This window comes from Cannabis sativa, chromosome X, assembly GCF_029168945.1.
Source record: "Cannabis sativa cultivar Pink pepper isolate KNU-18-1 chromosome X, ASM2916894v1, whole genome shotgun sequence".
In the NCBI taxonomy this organism is placed as follows: domain Eukaryota; kingdom Viridiplantae; phylum Streptophyta; class Magnoliopsida; order Rosales; family Cannabaceae; genus Cannabis; species Cannabis sativa.
Genome location: NC_083610.1, coordinates 21,633,574 through 21,653,457, shown reverse-complemented (window position 1 = coordinate 21,653,457; position 19,884 = coordinate 21,633,574). Strand labels below are relative to the sequence as shown.

The following is a 19,884-nucleotide window of genomic DNA, read 5'->3' as shown; positions in this document are numbered from 1 at the left end:
GCTTGAATAATTCAAAAACAACTCATCAATAGCTTAGAGAGACTTTATATGTTGTTTTTCGTATTTGGTCTCAAATTTTAAATTTTAAAAATTGAATCATTGATTTTTAATTTATTTTTTAATTAAAGTCAAGATCTTCACGTAATCAATAGGAAAAAATTATAGATTAAAAAAAATCCAAAAGAACTTCCTTGAAATATATTATACACATTTTTCATTAGATGACTTAAATATGGAGATTTTAGTGGAATATTTTAGTTTATGTACTTGCTGGTTTACTAATTACTAATTACTAATTAGGCAACTTTTAATTAAAAAAATAATAAATAAATAATTAGGTAACTTCTACTTTTTGTTAATTAAAGAATTTTATGAGTGCTAATTATAATATTTTAGTTAACTTTTATGTTTAAAATTACATGTCGAAATATTTTTTTCAAATTTTTTCATAGCTGTATTCGTTATAGTTACAATATTATCTTGTAAATTTTCAAAAAATTCTAAATAGTTTATAGAAACAAAAATATAGTTCATAATATTTCAGTTTATGCTTGTTAAAAAAACTTTAAATATATTTTCGACATTGTAAATTATTAAAAAATTTACAAAAATAATGTTGTAACTATAAAGAATACCGCTATGAAAAAAAATATTTTATCCTGTGATATTTCAAGCGTACAGATTAACTAAGAGATTATAATATGAGATTGACGATATTACTTTTCGAATCTTATTTGACTAAATGCATTAACTATGATCGATAGATGTAGTATGATTTTTTTTTTTCTATTGCTTTCAATTTGTTTTGTTATATTTTGTTCCATTTAATGTAATATCTGTCCAACAAAACCAAATATAAGTATGTTTCATGTAAGGTGTTAGTTAAATATGTCTCTTCATATTTCAGTTGAGTTCAATTCAAAGTTTGTTTCTTAGCACTAAATGAATTGAGATTCAGTTTTACAAAGATTCAAAGAATGTGACATGAAATTGTTGAATGTATAGGGAACAAATCATTTTGATTCAAAGTATTGTAACCGTACTTAAGAATTTTCGACCTCGTACGGCTCAACAATCAAATTCTTTTGGTGTCCCTTTACCAAAATGAATGAGATTTTTCATGAATTTATTCTATTTTTTTTTCCTAGAGTTAACCTATTAGGGTGAATTTTGGCCTTTCCAAAATTTTCTCTTATCTAAATACTTATTTGACCAAAATCCCATGGAAGAACAATATTTATAAAAATTAATTAACAAGAAAAAGAAATGGGACCCTGTATTTGATAAAAGTTACTGATTGCACCCTATATGGACCCTATATTTTCCAAAATAGTAAAAATAAGACATTGAGCTTAATTTTTGACAACTTTTTTTTTTAATATAATCAACTTGAAAACAATTCTAAATACGAACATATACAAAAAATATAAACAATTTTGTGATAATACTTTTAGATCGGATTATAATTAAATTTTATTTTGATAAAAAATCAAATCAGGGTCCTATTTGTACCATTTTAGAAAATACAGGGTCTATTTTGTCATTTAACAAAACAGAGGGTCCAATTGATAACTTTTGTAAAACACAGAGTCCAAAATGGTATTTACCAAAAAAAAATGCAAATCTATCTAACAACAGATTGAGTAGATCCCAAGTTTAAACAATTAATTTATAATTAATTAGAAAGAGTGAGAGATATGCAGCAAAGCACAAGCCAAGCAAGTTTGTAAAAGAGATAGTCAAATAAAATATTGAAGTCCTATACTCATTGTCATAATCTCTTCATCCTTAATAACAACATCTCCTCTATAACATTTGAACATCTCAATTGCTGTAGAAGTGATCTTCCCACCGCGGCTCATGTACAAAACCGAGAGCCTTCTGCACCCATTTCGCAAAGCCATCAACCCGTTATCACATAGGTTCCTACATCGGTTCACATGAAGTTTCTCCAAGTTATGGCAGTTCATTCCAATAGAAACCCATCCAGAGATCCTTACCTCATTGCACAATGCTAAGTTCCACTCTTGAAGTAAGGGACACCCTTTTGAAATCGCTGAAATTGACTCGTCGCCCACAGTTCTGCACAGCCTGAGGTTTAAGATTTTCAGACTCGAGCCAAGTCCTGCTCCTATAGCTACCAAGCCATCTCTGCCTACATGCCAGCTTAGAGAAGAAACATCCAAATACTCTAAACCACCTCCACTCACTAGTCCACCTATGCCTTGTGGCTCTAGATCACAAGACTCGGCTTCTACATAAGCTAAAGTTGATGAACAACCTCTGAAGCCAATGCCAGTTATACGGCTACAGAATGATATTTTTACTGCTTGAAGTTGATGACATCCATTAACAAGGGTCCTTAATCCATGGTCAGAAATGTATGAGCAGTGTGAGAGGTTTACTTGTTTTAGACCCGAGCAAGCTTTAGCGAAATTTGCTAACCCAACATCAGTAACATTGCATCGGTAAAGACTAACTCGTGTTAGTAAGGGGCAAGCAGTAGCAGCAATGGAAAATCCATTATCAGTGATACAAAAACAACAATCGAAATGAATAGCTTGCAAGTTTGAACCATAAAACTGTAGTGGTGCCAAGGCTGAATCGGTTAGGTATATGCAACCGGCTAAGGATAAAGACTGTAAATTCTGAAAGCGAGTGAGCACCCTATTGAGATGGAAGGAATGGAAGTTAAAATTGGGGTGGCCTAATGAAGAAAGACTCAAATGGGTGAATGAACAGGCGAACTGTAAGGAGCGTCGGCTATGGTTTTGAATTTGGAGCCATCGTTGGCAAGTCAGGCCAAACGATTCACGATCTGTGAAACAATCAAGCCTTTGAAAAATGAAGTAAAGACAATCATCAGGAAGGTGCATGATGGAAGTTAAACCAATATTGGAATGACCCTCCATGTCAACCGTCTAAATCACTCTTCAGAAGGTTGCAAAGCTCGAATCTTTACAGTGAATTTTTTATAAGCTGAGTTTGATGAATTGGGAGAATCAAAACCACAAAGAGCAGTTGTGTCACCATATGCATAGCCAACATGAACTCCACATTTACGACACAAAAGTTTGGTTTTTGAACGATAACGACCCCAACTTAGAGGAAAACAATTTACCTCATCAACCTGTGTGAATCGACTGAGATCAACCGAAATAAAGGAGATTAAACCTTTCTTTATGGATTTGCTGTATTCAGAGTCTATGCCAGAAGTAATCCGATTTGAAGATATCAAATTCAGAGGGTATCCACAAGACCCACAACTGCAAATTGCAAACCAGAAAACCAAAATCAATTTCATATTAACAAAAGCCAAAACCAATAGCTTCCATTGCAACAGTTGAAAGAGTTATATGCTAATGCTACAACATAATCTAATATCTCAAATTCATCAAGACAAAAAAGCAACATGGCCTATGTTATATGACTAAGTGTTTCAACTCAAAGAAACAGCATAAACCATAGGGCTCACCCAAATGATAGCAATCCTCAGCTCTTTCAAATCTACAAAATACAACACCAGTTATTACTGGGAAGAAGTATACATTGTGGGGGCTCTTTCAAATCTATAAATTATACTCACAAATGAAAGAAAAAAAGAAAAAAACACCATTAACCTTTTATCAAACACCAAAGGTACTAACTTTTCTTCCTTAATCATTATATAAGAGCATTACCACAACCTAAATTGTTTATATAAGATCAAACCTATTTCTTGCCTATAAAAGACAAAACCTTTTCAATCAAATGGTATATAATGAGATCAAATTCGATGATTAAGTCCAATTTTAGCAATACCCAGAAAAAGATTTAACCACAAAACTTAAAAGAATCAAAAATTAAACTTGTACAAACAATCAAAAATCAAGAAAATCTATCTTTATATATATATGTGTGTGTACCCACCTGTAAGAGACATCAGCTTGTGACATCGTCTCCAGTTAAAAGACAAAACTGGTCGATTCCATGATGATGATGATGGTGATGATAACCCAGAATGAAAGATTGTCTGTGTCAGCCAATCAGATCAATGGTTTTTTGTATTACCCCAAGAAAGTATTTCAGTTGAAATATCAATATTCGTTGCTTCCTCAGTCAGAAAAATTCAGAAAGCAAGTACTCACATCTCTCCCTCTCTCTCCTTCTTAAGGACTAAGTTAAAGTAGTTTAACTAATCCTATGTTGATTTATCTTAAAAAGAAAAAAACTACAACTGATGTTTTTTTGATAAGAAAAGAAAAACTACTACTGATGTTGTTGTGCGTTGAAAACACGAGTAAAGTAAAACTAAATGATATGGACCCCATTATTATGGGCTTGGCGAACTGGGCCAAACTTGGGCCTGCCTCAACTTGTTCCCATTAATTTACAACTTTGCCCCAAAACTTTTAGAAATACCACATAAATTAAATTGTTTATATGGCATGTTTATTAAAGTGTACAAGTTTACTATACAATATTTAATTCAATAAATTAATGGAGAAATGTAACGGAATAAGTAAAAAAAATTGAAATCAATATTTGTAATATGTTGTTTCTTAAAATTGTTTGGAAATAGAATAATAATGATTTATCTTGTTTATTTTATCAGAATGCTTAAATTTAATAAATTGTCCGTTTTAGTTAAACTATAATATATTGTATTTATTTTATATAATATATTTTAAACGACAAAATTATTATTGTATATTTAATAATATTAAAAATAAATAAAATTCATTACCTTTAATGGTATTTCTTAAAAAATTGGTGGGGAAGTATTTCTTTTCTTTAATCCCTTATTTATTCAACTTCTCATTTTCATAATTTCAATAAAGTAAATAAATGTAAGTGAATATCTACTTTGCCATTGATTCTCATTACTTATTAAGAAATAAATCGGTTTAAAATATAATATAATCAAAAATAATATTTTATTATGTTGTTTACTAAACTGACGGAAAAGAAACTAGGAAAGGTAATCAAAATGTTATAATTTAACTAAATTGTCATTGTTGGAACTTGTAATTATTTTTTATTTATAGATTTTTGAAGGACATGTTTGTTTTTTTTTTTTAATTTTTAATTAATAAATATATAATTAATATAAAATAAGATAAGGAAAGAAAAATATATTTCTTATGAAATGGCGAGAATTACTTCTTTTATTTTCTTCTTAATTTCTGTGAATCCCACTAGTTTTTCTTATTTTAAAATTGGCTAATTAGCAATTTTTCCCTCCGAACTTTGACATATACTAAATTATGCCCCCTGAACTTTTTTGGCTGTTAAAAATTCCCCCTGAACTATTGAGATTGTTAAATTTAAGGACTTTTGTCTAATTTCATTCAATTTTACTGTTTCAGGTGCTAAATCATGCTCCCCAGACTTTGATATCTACCAAATCATGCCCCTCAAACTTTTATATGTATTAAATCATGCTCCCTGAACTTTCATCCATGTTAGAATTTTTTTACTAAAATTAGATAAAAGTCCTTAAATTTAACAATCTTAATAGTTCAAGAGGAATTTTTAACGGCAAAAAAAGTTCAAGGGGCATGATTTAGTACATGTCAAAGTTTGGGGGAAAAAAATTACTAATTAGCCTTTAAAATTTAGTAAACAAATGAATGAAAATTAATACTATATAATTGATTCCTATTCCTTTTTAGTACATAACTTAAAAAACTTGTTAAGTTAATTTTTTAACAACAATTAATTAGAGAAAAAAAAATTAAAATTTAACAATTTTTTTCTTCATAATTACACAGTGATTTACGAAAGCATTTTCGAATCCGATGGAGTGCTATAAATGTGGTGTATATATATTTTTTTAAATTTATATAATTAAACTCTAATGATACAGTATAATGTGATATAAATTTAACACATACTTTTAGCCAAATTTAACATAAAATATAATATAAGCCAAATTTTATACCACAATATATATTAACACATGCATGGTCTTATAGATCGCCACCTTAACTGATGTCAGTCGCTATTGGTACCTAATAATAATACTATTAAGACTTTAGGGACTTAGTAACTATTTTGTTAAAATTGAGGATTATGTTGCAAAAACATATTAATTTCCCAAAAGTATATTCCTAAGTTGTACCAAATTGTCAAATTTAAGTAGTTGGTCGTTTAGGGACACCTTAGAATAAATAATAAAAATAGAATCTTTTTCTTGGGAGATCGGAAATACCAAACCTCGGCTGCTCCGATGGCTCTGCTTCTCACCAAATTCGCTTCTTTAGCCTTCTTAGCATTATCAATGGCTTCCTTAATCCTCACCACTGAGTCCACCAAACCTAATGGACTCGGATTTGGAATCTTTCCAAGAGGAAAACATCATACTCAGTCTCAGAGAGAGTTCGATTACTTCGCTTTGGCTCTGCAATGGCCCGCCACTTACTGTCGCCGTAGCCGCCATTGCTGTACTTCCAATGCTTGCTGCCGAGGGTTCTTATTTATTCCTTCTCTTTATCCCCTTTTTTTTTTGTTAAAGATGATATTTTTGATTTAAAATTAATTTCAGCTCTAATTTTTTTGTTTTGGGTTTTCAGTTCAAATGCTCCTGCTGAGTTTACAATACGTAAGTATTATTAAATTAGTTAAAGTATATAATATAATATATGATATCTTTCTAGTCATATTAATATAATATTGTAACCCATTTGACTACATATGTTTGGTTCAAACAGTTACTTGAATTTACTTTTGCAAAAGTTATGTTTGGTTTTTCTTTTTTCTTAATATGAAAGTTTAAAATTTGAATGAAGAAGAAAAAGTATCAATGTGTGTTGCTGTTCTGAGCAAAAATATGAATAAATTATGTGAAATAGTATTTTTCCAATTTGGGATTTATCCCCAATAAACAGTGAAACTAAAGTTATTACAGTTCATTACTGACTCATGATTCAAATGAGTCACTTGTCATATTTAATTTATATGGAATATATAATCTTGCTTTTTGTACTTGTATGGCAGATGGGTTGTGGCCTGATTACAATGATGGAAGCTGGCCTTCTTGCTGCACTAATAAGAGGTTTAATGAGAAAGAGGTATCTGTTTGTAAATTATATATTACTTCTTTTAAAGATGACATAATTAAACATTGTTTTAGTGATATTTATATATCATAAAACCAAGAAAATATTATCAACACTGTGGTATGAACTTCTGTACCTTGAATTGTATTTTACTGTAGCCAGCTAAAATTTCATTCATAACATAATTGTTAACATATCTCAAGTGCTGCTTCAAATCTATATCACCAATCACCATACAAGTATTCCGCTTCATTGTAGATTTCATCATTGCTTGGTGATCTGGAGAAGTATTGGCCGTCTTTAAGTTGCGGTTCACCATCAACCTGTCATGGTGGTAAAGGGTCATTTTGGGGTCATGAGGTAAAAATTTAATTATAAGTTTAGTTTGTGCTTAATATTTTGATTTATGTTGTACATAACTGACATTTATTCATCTTATATGTCTACCATGGCTGAACTGGACACACTACACTTGCAGTGGGGTAATCCTCTTAATCTATTTCTATTTTTTCCATATGTTTTACTAGAATTTCATTGTGTGTGCATCTTTTGTCTAGAGTCAGGGCTTGTAACTAATTGGTTTTGAGATGAGACCCCTGTATCTTACAATTATAACATGGTATTAGAGTCAAACTAAACTCCAATTTGTATCCGATCCAAATCCAAAAACTGGTCAAAAAAAATCACTTGTGATTCGGCAATAGGGAGCCAAAAAGAAATATAGCCACCATCTTGAGGGGATGTTAGAGAGTCCCATATCCACAATGTGTGGAAACTAAATACCACGCATAGGATACATGAGCTACTCCTCTCATAGCGAATTAGTTTTGAGATGGGACGCCATGCATCTTACAATTATAACATCTCCAATAGTTTCTTTTTTCTTCCCTTTTCCTATTTGTTTGGTGAGACAAATTGAAGTGCATTAGATTTTGGCTGCCATTGCTACAAGAAATGATTATGCACTTTGAGTCATTGGTTTGATGAATGTCTGATATGTTTGTACCTTTTTCCTTCTTGTTCCAGATGTGTATAATATTTTATACCTTTATAAACCAATGGTCTTGCTAGTTACTTTCTTTGCTCTACCTGTAAACTTGTGTGCTTCCTATCATTAGTGTATTTTACTCAGTTTGAAGGCTATTCCGTTTTTGCATGTTCCTATCTAGGTGTATTTTGTTGACTATAACTTATGAGGCCATGCCATAGCATGACATCCATAAAGTCATAGGGTTGAATAAGGATGCAAATTGAGTGTAGTTATCATCTTCTTGCAACTCATGTTAATGTGTTTCTCTTCTTTCACTACCATAGCTATTTTTCAAATTTTCATTCTTACTTGCAGAGAAGCATGGAACTTGTTCTGCTCCTGTCACTGGTGATGAATACAATTACTTTTCAACGGTCCTAAATATCTACTTCAAATACAATGTCTCGGTAAGTTTTTGAGGAACTAAATCTTTACATGGACCTAAGACCCCTTCATTTGTATAGAAGACATTGTAGCTTAGTTTATGTTATTCAATCAGTGTATATCTCTCATAATCTATTTTTTTTTAAACTGTGCACAGAGAGTCCTCTCCGAAGCAGGATATGTAGCTTCGGATAGTGAAAAGTATCCCGTTGGAGGCATCATTTCTGCCATTCAAAATGCTTTTCACACAACCCCATTGATAGTTTGCAAAAATGGAGCTATAGAGGAACTTCGGTTATGCTTTTACAAGACCTTTGAGGTAAAACTCCAACAACGAATTCACTTTCGATTCTATCATAGATTAATGTGTAGGCTGCTCAAGGATCCATATCAGAACCACGTTTGTAGGGCGTTGAGTTTGACCTGACAATTATGGTGTCGGTTTTCCTCACCATATAACTGCATTTTTCCTTTCATTTGCGGCTCCTAATATCATATTGAAGTACTTTTCTAGTTCTATTAGCATAAGCTTAAACTTTTTTTTTGGTTATTATTAAAACAAGCTAAGAAGCTTGATATTTCTCATTCTACTTTTAGACTAGCAATTGTAATTGGATGATTAGTCCATTTCTTTTCCTTGTCATGTGATGTTCTTTAATTTCACATGATAAAGAAATTTTATAACTTCTGTTCTATTTTTTCTTCAGCCCCGTGACTGCGTGACTCAAGTTAACAGTGAGAACACGGTTTCTTCAAGAAACTCATGCCCTAAATATGTCAGCTTACCAGCGCACGCTTCAAGGGGTAAGTTCCTCTCGGTTTTAGACTACATTATTCGGTTGTATACTTTCGCTTTTTAGGAATTGTTTTTCATTTGGTTTCAAGTGTTGAAGTTGAGAATCAGTTATAGAAGGAAACAATCGACTCTAATCAAATAATTTCGACCATATGTCTTTTCCTTTTGATTCAGGGTTTGATGGTGCCGAAACAAAACTTCCATGGATTCCTGCAAAAGAAGCTATTGAAGAACATGAGAGCATGTAAATATTGTGAACCAGTCTCACATAATGGATATTTTTCTTAATTTATCTGTATAATAAAATGTTGCATAAATCAGACACCATATGAAATGTTGATACATAGGTGTGTGTGTAGATTACAGCTCCATTGTTCTCCTCTATCATTGAAAATATGCAAACATTAGTTTATCAAAACAGAAAACAGAGAAGTAAAAAATAGCTTAGCTTTCTGCCATGGAGTTTGTATATATTGAACATTTTGTTTTTAATGTTTTCTACACTAAAAAAAGAAAAATCTTTTTATGTTATTCTTTTGAGTATTGTTATTAGGCATAATATGGTGTCTAATACCATACCGATGTGGCGCGTTGCAATTGGTTAAGATTATAGTGCTATCTAATACTAACAAAAAAAAAAGATTAAAATATATATTTTATTTTTATGTCGACATATATATATTTTATATTTTAAATCTATTGATGCACCTAGGTTATACACAGTCATTAAGTAGAGAATTTAAAAGTATTATTTTAATTAAATTGTGAAGCATTTTTTTTTTTAAGAAAAATTAACGGTATAACAAATTATGAGATCATCACAAGGGCTCCATTGGTAGGAAACTTTAATAAAATAAAAAAATAATTAAGTTCTCAAAATTAATAATGGTTTGAGAAATAATACAAAACATAACTATAACAATAGTAATTTTTCTATAGCAAATTGGAAACTAAAAAATTCTAAAACAAAGGTAGGATTATGAAATAAAATCCATATTCCTAAATTAATTATCATAAGACTCTAAGTATTTATAGTGATGTTTACAATATGCTCCAATTTCTTCAAATGCCTTAATTAAGTTGAAGAATGTTTTGTAATTCTCCTCATCTGGATTAGTAAATGTAGTTTTATAATTGAGAAGAATATGATGACTCCTCAAAAGAAAATAGCCCAACACAAAATCTTCATATCCTATCAATGGAGACCGCAACATCTGAAAAATTGTTTCGCTACTTCTTTCCAATTCAATCGAATTTGAAATAAAAATTTCAATCGAAACAAGAACATTGAGAATTGGGGATTCGGTGTTTGATTTAATCAACGAACCCCAATTCTTAAAAATATAATTATCACAAACCACTCTTCTAATTTCATTAAGTGATTTTCCATAGGAATGATAAACAATTTTGGGAGGATTAGAAGGGTAATTTTTAGGAAAGAATAAGTCAAAGAAAAATAAACCATGGTGATAAGAATTAGTTGCTGCTTCTTCGTTAATCACAACAACTCTCATAAGATCACATCTTGACTCATAAACTCTAATGTAAAAGATCGAATTTGGAAGTTGAGATGACAAAATCTCCCACTCTTCTCTCATTGTTTTCTTTGGTGACTTATTTTTGTGGAGACCAAAACAAACTAAAGTAGAAGTTGGCTGGTGATCAAGAAAGTAATGATCTAAAGGCGAAGTTTCGAGTATATCAAAATTTTTAAACTTACGAAAATTTTTCTCTACTTCAACTTCAATCTCTTCAATCTCACCATAATGATTGTTGTTAACATGATGACTTTTGACTTTAGCAAGGTTAAGTAGCTTCACTTGTCGGGATCGGGATGCCATATTTTGCATGCGTTTACTTTAGAGTTTAATGAATTTTTTTGAATACAACGAGTTGGTATATATTATAGTAATGTTTTTTTTAATTATAATAAGATTAAAATTACATTTATTTACCAAAAAAGTAAAAATAAAGTAGATTTTTTTTAAAAAATAAATTTCAATCAAATATCTTAACAAATTATCAAATATCTTAACAAATTATCGTTTAAAAAGTTATCTAACTAGATATTAATTTATTTAATTATATATTAAAAAGAATAAACAAATTCACGGTATAAAAATCGACCAAATACTTAATATTATCATTTTTTTTTATTAATATGACTAAATAATTAAAAAAATTCACAATTCTAATCTATATTATTATTATTATTATTATTATTATATATTAATGTTTGATGTTAATGTCTTTTAATAAGTCCTTTTATATGGAAAAACCATTAACTTGTGAGTGAGTGAATCAATGGCTTCTCTTTCCCCCAAATTAAGCTTTTTAATTATCGTATCAATGGCTTCCCTAACCATAACCCTATCCCTTGAAATCCCATTATCATATTCATCCGTACAAGCAGAAGAAAAGTCCACAGACTTTGGGTACTTCGTCCTCTCCCACCTATGGCCTGCCACCTCCTGTCGCCAGTCCCGCCATTGCTGCCCCACCAACGCTTGTGCCGAGGGTTCTTTCTCAATCTATCTATCTATCTATCTTTCTCTTTAAGACCCTCAAAGTTATTGACTTTAATCGTATTTTACAAGATATTACTGCCCAAATATCTTAAAGAAATGATTTTTATTTTAGATTCTTTTAGTTGTGAATTTCATGATACACTAGTTATTTGGGGATCCACTCACATTGTGTTTTTAACTTCTGTTTTTTCCCAGCTCAAATGCTCCAACTGAGTTTACAATCCGTAAGTATATGTTTATGCATTATTACATTAGTGTCCATATATATATTATATATATATGTATATGTGCTCATGAAAAAAAAATACTTTCTTTTCAACAAATAAGTGTTTTTTTTTCAATTTATGACTGGGATTCTAGCTAACTATCTAGATAGGTGTAGAAGGAAAGATATGACTCTAATAAGAAATATGGGTTCTATATCAAAATCAATTAGTGATGAGTGTATGAGTGGAGTAGCCTTTTTTTCTTATATAATATATGACTCAATATTTTTACATTTAATCCATGTAAGACAATGTTCTCCGGTAATCTTGCACTACTAGATGCCCCACCCAGCAATGTATCTATTATGATGATAATAATCTGACCTTGAAGCAATTAAGTTTCAATTAACTAGGTGTGTTTGGAATTAATTATATATGAATTTCTAATATCTTGTTTTGCAAAATAGATAGTAATTACACCGGAAAATAATAGTTTTTAATAGTTTATACTTAAAATGGAATTTTGTTAGTAATTACAGTGTAATTACACTTAATTCTTATGGAGGCCATGAGAATTAGAGAGTGTAATTGAAACCCCTCAATTACTTCAAATTACACACAAATTCAATTACACTGTAGCTTTCCAAATATGCGCTTTACAAGTTACTTTCCAATAAGGTTGTAGGGTGATTAATCTGCTATTTGTGCTTGCATGGCAGATGGGTTGTGGCCAAACTACAATGATGGAACATGGCCTGCCTGCTGCACCAAGAAGAGTTTTGATGAGAAAGAGGTTTGTGTTCTTTTATTGATATTTAGGACTATGATTATGATGTATGAGAAAATAGTGTACACAAAGGATCACAAATATACATATGTATACATGTATATATATTTACATATGTATTTCTTCAATGACTGAATTTGATAGTTAGTTACCCCAAAAAGAACATCTTATCTGTTATGCCCTTCCAAAGGGTCTCTTCTCTGCTATATGTACATAGTACTGTGGCTTTTACTTCAGTTCAACAGTTAACAAATTCTTTTGTCACCCAAGTACTACCTCTATTCATGTTACCATACTAAATCCTCTTTATTCATTTTTGTAGGTTTCAACATTACTTGGTGCTTTAGAGAAGTATTGGCCAACTTATGGTTGTTTTCCATATATCACCTGTGATGGCAGTAACGGATCATTTTGGGCTCATGAGGTAGTCATTAGTTTTAAAGTTACTTCATGCCTAATTTCTTTATCAATATATTTCATAGCTAACAGTTTATTCATCTTCTGTTTCTATGATGGCCAAATTGGATGCATTACATTGCTAGTGGGGTAATTCTCTTCATTTTATTTTCCTTATCTTAATGTTAAAGGGTTACATATGTGCTTAAATTTTGCCTGCTGTCAAGAGTACTTTAGCTTGCTTAAGATACTATAGTTGCTTTACATTCTTTTGTATATTTTTTTTAATATTGTCACTGCTCTAGTTTGGGGGAAAAATTATAGCGTGTTAGGCCCAGGGCCGGCCCTGGGCATAGGCGGGCTAGGCCTGTGCCTAGGGCCCACCTAGTCCAGGGGCCCAAAAAAAAATTTTGCCCTTTTAAAATTACACAATTTTTTTGCTGATTTTGAAAAATACCATTTTTTTTAAATAAGGGCCCAAAAAATAATTTTTACCCTATAGCCCACTACATTTCAGGGCCGGCCCTGGTTAGGCCCTAGGATAAATATGGTGTGCTAGAATAGAGTATATAAAAGGGTAAATGAGTCTTTGTTTGGGAAAGTAGTTTTGAGTAAGTAATTAGTATATATATAGCTGAGTAAAAGAGTATTGGGGGTATGCAATTAGTGGCGGACTCAGGATTTAGAGCGAAGGGGGGTGTAATTTTTTTTGTAAGATAGGTGGGCGAAAGTAAACTTAAAAAGACAAAAAGAGTGCACTTGGTGGGATTTGAATCCTTGACCTCTTTCATGTATGCAATCTAGCTTAACCATTATGTGAGTTCATCCCTGTAGGCAATGTATTGAGTAAATCACTCTTTGCATCAAAGGGGCTTAAGGGCTCCCACCAATTGGAATTGATTTACTCGTACATATAATATCAATATACACCTCTAGTGTTTGGCTATTGTTTTATCGTGTTCTTGAGTTTGGAGTTTTCGGTTCTTATCATAGCGTTTTACATGTTTCAGTTAAGGCTTGTGTGTTTCAAAAAGTTGTTTTAAGACATATGAATGAAAGTCTATCAAAGTTTGTGGAATACCATTGAGGAAGTGATGATAACATAAAAGAAGTGTTTATAAAGAGGTCTAAATACACTTTGTAATATCATTAAGATAGTAACAACTAATTTCTGGTTTTATTAGTGCTTTGTTTTTGTTATAACATTAGTACATTCTCTTCCATATGGAGTGTGTTATTCAACATAGTCTTCTCATGAATCATATTGAGTGTGAGTTCTTTTATTGATTCTTTCAATAATATCACTATTTTCTTCCTTATGTATTGTTACTTGCAGAGAAGCATGGGACTTGTTCCTCTCCAGTTGTTTGGGATGAATACAATTACTTTTTGACTACCCTTAATCTCTATTTCAAATACAATGTCACAGTAAGTCTTCAAGTCATCAAATCTTTCTTATTTTATTTTTTTAAGAAATTATTAACTCAAAATCCTTTATATGGTTAAAGTTGACTGCTCTACATTACGAGATTTAGTTGCTTCATAGGTTACTCACTGCATGAAAAATTAGACAAGGATTGATATCTGAGGTCTGAGATACTCTGAGATACATCGAAATATTTTACGAAATTTGATTGATTTGGAAAGGAAGCTTATAGGCAAGTTTTGGTTCTTTTTCAGTGTGTGTGAGTGATGAGGGTTGTTTATAAGTCAGTCTATAGAGTATGCGCATCATTGAATGAATTCAAGTTATATTGTAGAAATATATGAAATTTTAAAACCGTTTATCGGTTACATAATCTATTGTTTTATCATCCTTATTAGTTGTTTACACTTTACATTCCTTGTATAATATTCACTCAATGCATGTTACTCATTCTTAATAATATTTTGCCCAACATTTTTCCCAGAGAATCCTTAATGAAGAAGGATATGTGGCTTCTAATACTGAAAAATATCCACTTGGGGGTATCATTTCTGCAATTCAGAATTCTTTCCATGCAACCCCATGGTTGGTTTGCAACCATGGAGCGATAGACGAACTTCGTCTATGCTTTTACAAAGATTTTAAGGTGAAGATTGTACCCTTAATTAACTCAGTGATTATGTTGATTTGAATATTTATTTTACCTTCCCTGCCAAGATTTTCAATTCATTCTGGCTTAAGCATTTTCAACTCCGAAATTGGGTTATGGGTTGATAATTGGGATGTTTTAGATTGGGATATGCAACAAAACAAAACCCTTAATCTAGTTTTGTAAACAGTCAAATGATGTATTTTTTTTTTTGGAAGAAATTATTTCCTTCTAACATTGAATAAATGTAAAATATTGAGCCAAATATTGAACCGTGTATAAGAACATGAACTACTCTACTTATCACCAATTGATTTTAAGATAGAACCCCATGATTCTCAACATCTTCCTATCCTAAATACTTTTCCTCGTTTATGGTGCAGCCTCGAGACTGTCCGACTGAATCAACTCAAAATGACAGAGTTTCTTCAGGTTCATGTCCTGATTATGTCAGCTTACCATTATACGTGCCATTAGGTAAGTTTCTTAATTGCAGATTCTGTTATGCTGTAACTTTTTATTCCTTTGTTAAGTCCATGAATTGCTTTTGTTCATATACAGTAGAACCTCTATTTAAGAATACTCTATTCAAGAATAACCTCTAATTTGTTATAAAAAAAATGAAGTCCCAATTTGGGCCAGTTATAAATAAGAATAACCTCTATATTGTAATTAGTTATACATTTTTTAAGTCCCGTATTAATAAAATATACCTCTATATAAGAATAATTACATCTTAAAAAAATATATACATATATTTTATAAATTTACTTATGTGGAATTAATAATTTATTTCAAATTATAGTACATGTATAAATATTATATGTACTCGAAAATAATTTTAATATGATATAGTATTAAGAATTGTTTATTGGTATTTTTGTTACATTGATATTTTTTGATATTTTGATTTTTTTTTTCAAGTGTAACTCTATTTAGTTATAACCTCTCAATTAGAATATTATTTTCTTGGTCCCAAATGTATTCTTGGATAGAGGTTCTACTGTACCATTAATTTGTGCCCCTAGCATGTGATGTAGTTTTTTTAGTTTTTATGTTTGTGGCTTTGTCCTCTACCTCTGTAGATTTATGTATCTTTTTGATAGACCATTGGTGAAATACACCCATTTGAGGAGAAAGAATAAGGGGGAGGTGACTCAAGAGAGGTAGCTCAAATGGTCAGGCATGTGTTTTGTTCCCACAAGGTCTGAGGTTCGAGTCCCTCTTTGAGTACTTACATTAGTTACATAGCAATTGCTATAGTTTGCTGGTCCCCAAATATTGTAGGATTAGGCGGGCATCCTAGTCTCAAAAAAAAAAACAAGAATAAAGGCGAGGTGAGTGACGTGTAAAGGAGAGAGCGAGAGCGAGAGAGACCATTCTTGGGAACTTGGTAGTAAATTTGGAGAGACCATTCTTGGAGGTTTTCCTTTTCTTTTCTTTGTATTTTCCTACTGTTTGATCAATACAAGCTGAGTTGTTGGAACTAATTTCTAGTTTCAGCTTCTTTTTTTCCTGTCTGTTCTGGTTAATTGCTGCAATTTTGGATTAATTACTACTGGAAACCTATCACTTTGATGCTTTTACACATTGTCTTACCACCATCTTTGATATTTCCATGACAAGTGGTAGTTGGGATTTATCATTAGTCACAATAAGAGATTTTTATCTGTCAAAGAAACTGTTTCTAGGTAGTTTTGTTTCAAAGGGAGAACATTCAATGAATGAAAATTTGTTGTGACAGAAGGAAACAGATGAAAGTAACAAAAATACCGATGAAAATGAACGGTGAATCATCGTCGATATGTACGAATTTATTAATCTATATTTCATTTGAGTTTTAAAAAGAAAAGGGTATTGTTCTCTGTTCCTATTTAAACTTATTTACCTTCTATTTCATTTGGTAAATTCAGGGGTTGGAAATGGCACTGCTGAAACTCCTATTCCATTGGTTCATGAAGCTGTTGAAGAATTTGGAAGCATGTAAATGAGAAGATCTCAATTGTAAAACTCAGAAAATGTTGTGAGTATTACAATGATGTAATTTAACATTTTGAGTACATTTAACATTACTCAAACATGAATATGTAAAATACTAGTATTTTCCCAAGTCATTGAAAATTGAATTAAATCTTTACTTGTGTTTCAAACTTGTATTAGTTAATTGTTTCATAAATATATACAACTGTGATTTTGGCTCATATGTCAACTAATACTCTTGGTCCTATCTCTATATCACTATCTCCTCCTCCCATTACAGATCTCAGAAGAAATTTATATATAAAGAAAAAACATAAAGAAAGAGTAAAGAATTGGTGTAGGCAAGGCTGGTTTATTCTATTCCTAAAATTCATAAACAATAAGTAGACCAAACAAGAGAGGCTGTGTTGGCTTTTGCTTAAATTTGACCTGTTGGACCACAAAATTATTCATGTTGTGTTGTGTGTGGTGTGATCTATAGTGCAACATCACATTCACATTGGCTGCTTTATTTTTATTATTATTAATTCTTCACCAGTTCCATTTTCTCCAATCAAACATGTGTATAATTATATTCAATATAAAATTATTGGGAATTTTTTGGGTGGCATTACTTGGGGTTCCAATTAGTGTTCGCGGGTCGTATTTGTGTTGTGTCAAATATATGATTGACTTGAATACAACTCGTTTATAATTATGTTGATATGATATGACCCGTATAATTCGTTTATAAACATATTTTATGTAAACATGTCAACTAATAATATGTTTATGACATGTTAAAGTATTAAAATAACTTTAAACTGGTTATTAATAGGTCAATTTTGTATTAACCGTGTCAACTCGAATACGATTCGTTTATTAAACCGGTTAGATGAGTCAATTCGAACCCATTTAAGGCAAACCCAAACCTACTAACTCTCGTGCAAATTTCAAATCGTGTTATATCTTGTCTGATCTATTTTGCTGACCCTAGAACTATTACCATAGGGAAATTTTCATAACTATAACATCATAATTAAGTTTTCAAAAAAAATATTTTCATACATATTTTTGTGGGTAAATACTATTTTAGACTCTATATTTTGCAAAATTTACTAATTGGACCCTCTATTTTGTTAAATGACAAAATAGACCTTGTATTTTTTTAAAATTGTACAAATAGGACCCTAAACTGATTTTTTGTCAAAATAAAATTTAATAATAATCCGATCTAGAGATGTTATAACAAAACTGGTTACATTTTCTGTATCTTTTTGTGTTAAAAATTATCTTAAAGTTGGTTATATTAAAAAGTAAAATTGTTGAAAATTAAGCTCAGAGTCTTATTTTTACCATTTTAAAAAAAATAAGATCTATTTTGTCATTTTACAAAACAGATAGTCCAGTTAATAACTTTTGTAAAATTCAGAGTCCAAAATAATATTTATCTTATTTTTGTTGTGTATAATTAACTATTTTAAATTTTATTGGCTACGAAATTATAACTACAATATACAATATCGTATATATATATATATAAATAGGTTATAATTTAATTTAACTAAATCTTGAAAACAAAGAATATCACTACAATAGAAGCAAAAATAATGTTGGTACCTAAAAAGCTTCCTACCTCTATAAGTATATATATAATTAAAAAAACATTTATTTCATTATAAGAAATTAAGAATTTTGTGGTATTCACTATATTCTTTTGGACTTTCTAATGTTATTTGATTTCTTTCACCAAATGTGACAAAATTTAGAAAACTAGTCCTATGTATTTATTATAATCTATTCTACATGCAAAGTAATGATATGATTATATTATCATATAATAGCTTTCTCAAACTAAGCCTTGAAGAAAATGGCAATTATATTTGAAATATTTTGAAAATTTAAAAAGAAATTGGACAACATTCAACACTAAATCTAATAATTGTTGAACTAATTTTTTTTCTTCTCTTTTTTTGAAAATTATATTTCTAACTATGCTATACATATTATCATTAATATATATTTATAAGTAAGGTAGAGATAATCTACCAACCAATTTTCTACAATTTTCTACCTCCAAATTCAACATGTTGACCCATAAATTTAAGAAAGTAGCAAATGTTAAATAAATTAACAATTAACCCAAAATCTATTTGTATATAACATAGAACACAATAATAAGATATAATAATTAGGTATGTGTACCTGATTGATCCATAGCAATTATCTCTGATTGATCCACAACAGTTACTCCAATTCGATAGTGCAATACTATCAACTAAGTCTTCCTCCCTAGATCTCTAAATCAGAAGCAGTTTATTTTATCTGATTATCAAAATGTATACAATTGTGATGAGACAATATGTATTTATAGAGTTAGGGAGGGGACTTAGCTACAAAACCCTAGTTGGGCTGGGCCTGCTCATCAAAGGCTTCAGTCAACTAGAAAAGCCCACACTTCTGCTTCACCTAGACTTTACTCACAGATGCTAAGCCCATTAACAATTGATCACCAACAACATGGGCTAACACAGTAAAGAACTATCCAATCAACCCAAGTTTTAATAAAACCAATAAAATTTAATGTAAGCCCAAATAAAAGTCTAACAGCAAAGCATTATTGAATTATAAGTTTAGAACATATATAAACACATTTTTTTTATTATTATTTTAACAAGTTAAG

At 30.6% G+C, this 19,884-nt stretch overlaps 3 protein-coding genes across 4 annotated transcripts; 2 read left to right on the top strand and 1 right to left on the bottom strand.

Annotated features, from left to right (window-relative positions):
• Positions 1–1,644: 1,644 nt before the first annotated feature.
• Positions 1,645–4,264, bottom strand: LOC115702796 (F-box/LRR-repeat protein 12). 2 transcript variants are annotated; one of them, XM_061106906.1, is made up of 3 exons: positions 3,910–4,029; positions 3,476–3,507; positions 1,645–3,266 (listed from the first exon to the last, which is right to left on the bottom strand). In XM_061106906.1, exon 3 carries the CDS (start codon positions 2,910–2,912, stop codon positions 1,740–1,742), a length of 1,173 nt encoding a protein of 390 aa, XP_060962889.1. In that variant the 5' UTR covers positions 2,913–3,266; positions 3,476–3,507; positions 3,910–4,029; the 3' UTR covers positions 1,645–1,739. The 2 variants fall into 2 exon arrangements, with proteins under 2 accessions (XP_060962889.1, XP_030486092.1); XM_030630232.2 differs by lacking the exon at positions 3,476–3,507 and having other exon boundaries at positions 3,910–4,264.
• Positions 4,265–6,121: 1,857 nt separating this feature from the next.
• LOC115702795 (ribonuclease 2) lies at positions 6,122–9,781 on the top strand. Its single transcript, XM_030630231.2, has 9 exons — positions 6,122–6,450; positions 6,555–6,583; positions 6,979–7,052; positions 7,299–7,400; positions 7,519–7,522; positions 8,386–8,477; positions 8,612–8,773; positions 9,162–9,258; positions 9,425–9,781. Exons 1-9 carry the CDS (start codon positions 6,212–6,214, stop codon positions 9,496–9,498), a joined length of 873 nt encoding a protein of 290 aa, XP_030486091.2. The 5' UTR covers positions 6,122–6,211; the 3' UTR covers positions 9,499–9,781.
• Positions 9,782–11,501: 1,720 nt separating this feature from the next.
• LOC115702809 (ribonuclease 2) lies at positions 11,502–17,393 on the top strand. Its single transcript, XM_061106905.1, has 8 exons — positions 11,502–11,768; positions 11,974–12,002; positions 12,704–12,777; positions 13,094–13,195; positions 14,504–14,595; positions 15,078–15,239; positions 15,626–15,719; positions 17,156–17,393. Exons 1-5 carry the CDS (start codon positions 11,707–11,709, stop codon positions 14,558–14,560), a joined length of 324 nt encoding a protein of 107 aa, XP_060962888.1. The 5' UTR covers positions 11,502–11,706; the 3' UTR covers positions 14,561–14,595; positions 15,078–15,239; positions 15,626–15,719; positions 17,156–17,393.
• The last annotated feature ends 2,491 nt before the right edge of the window (positions 17,394–19,884 follow it).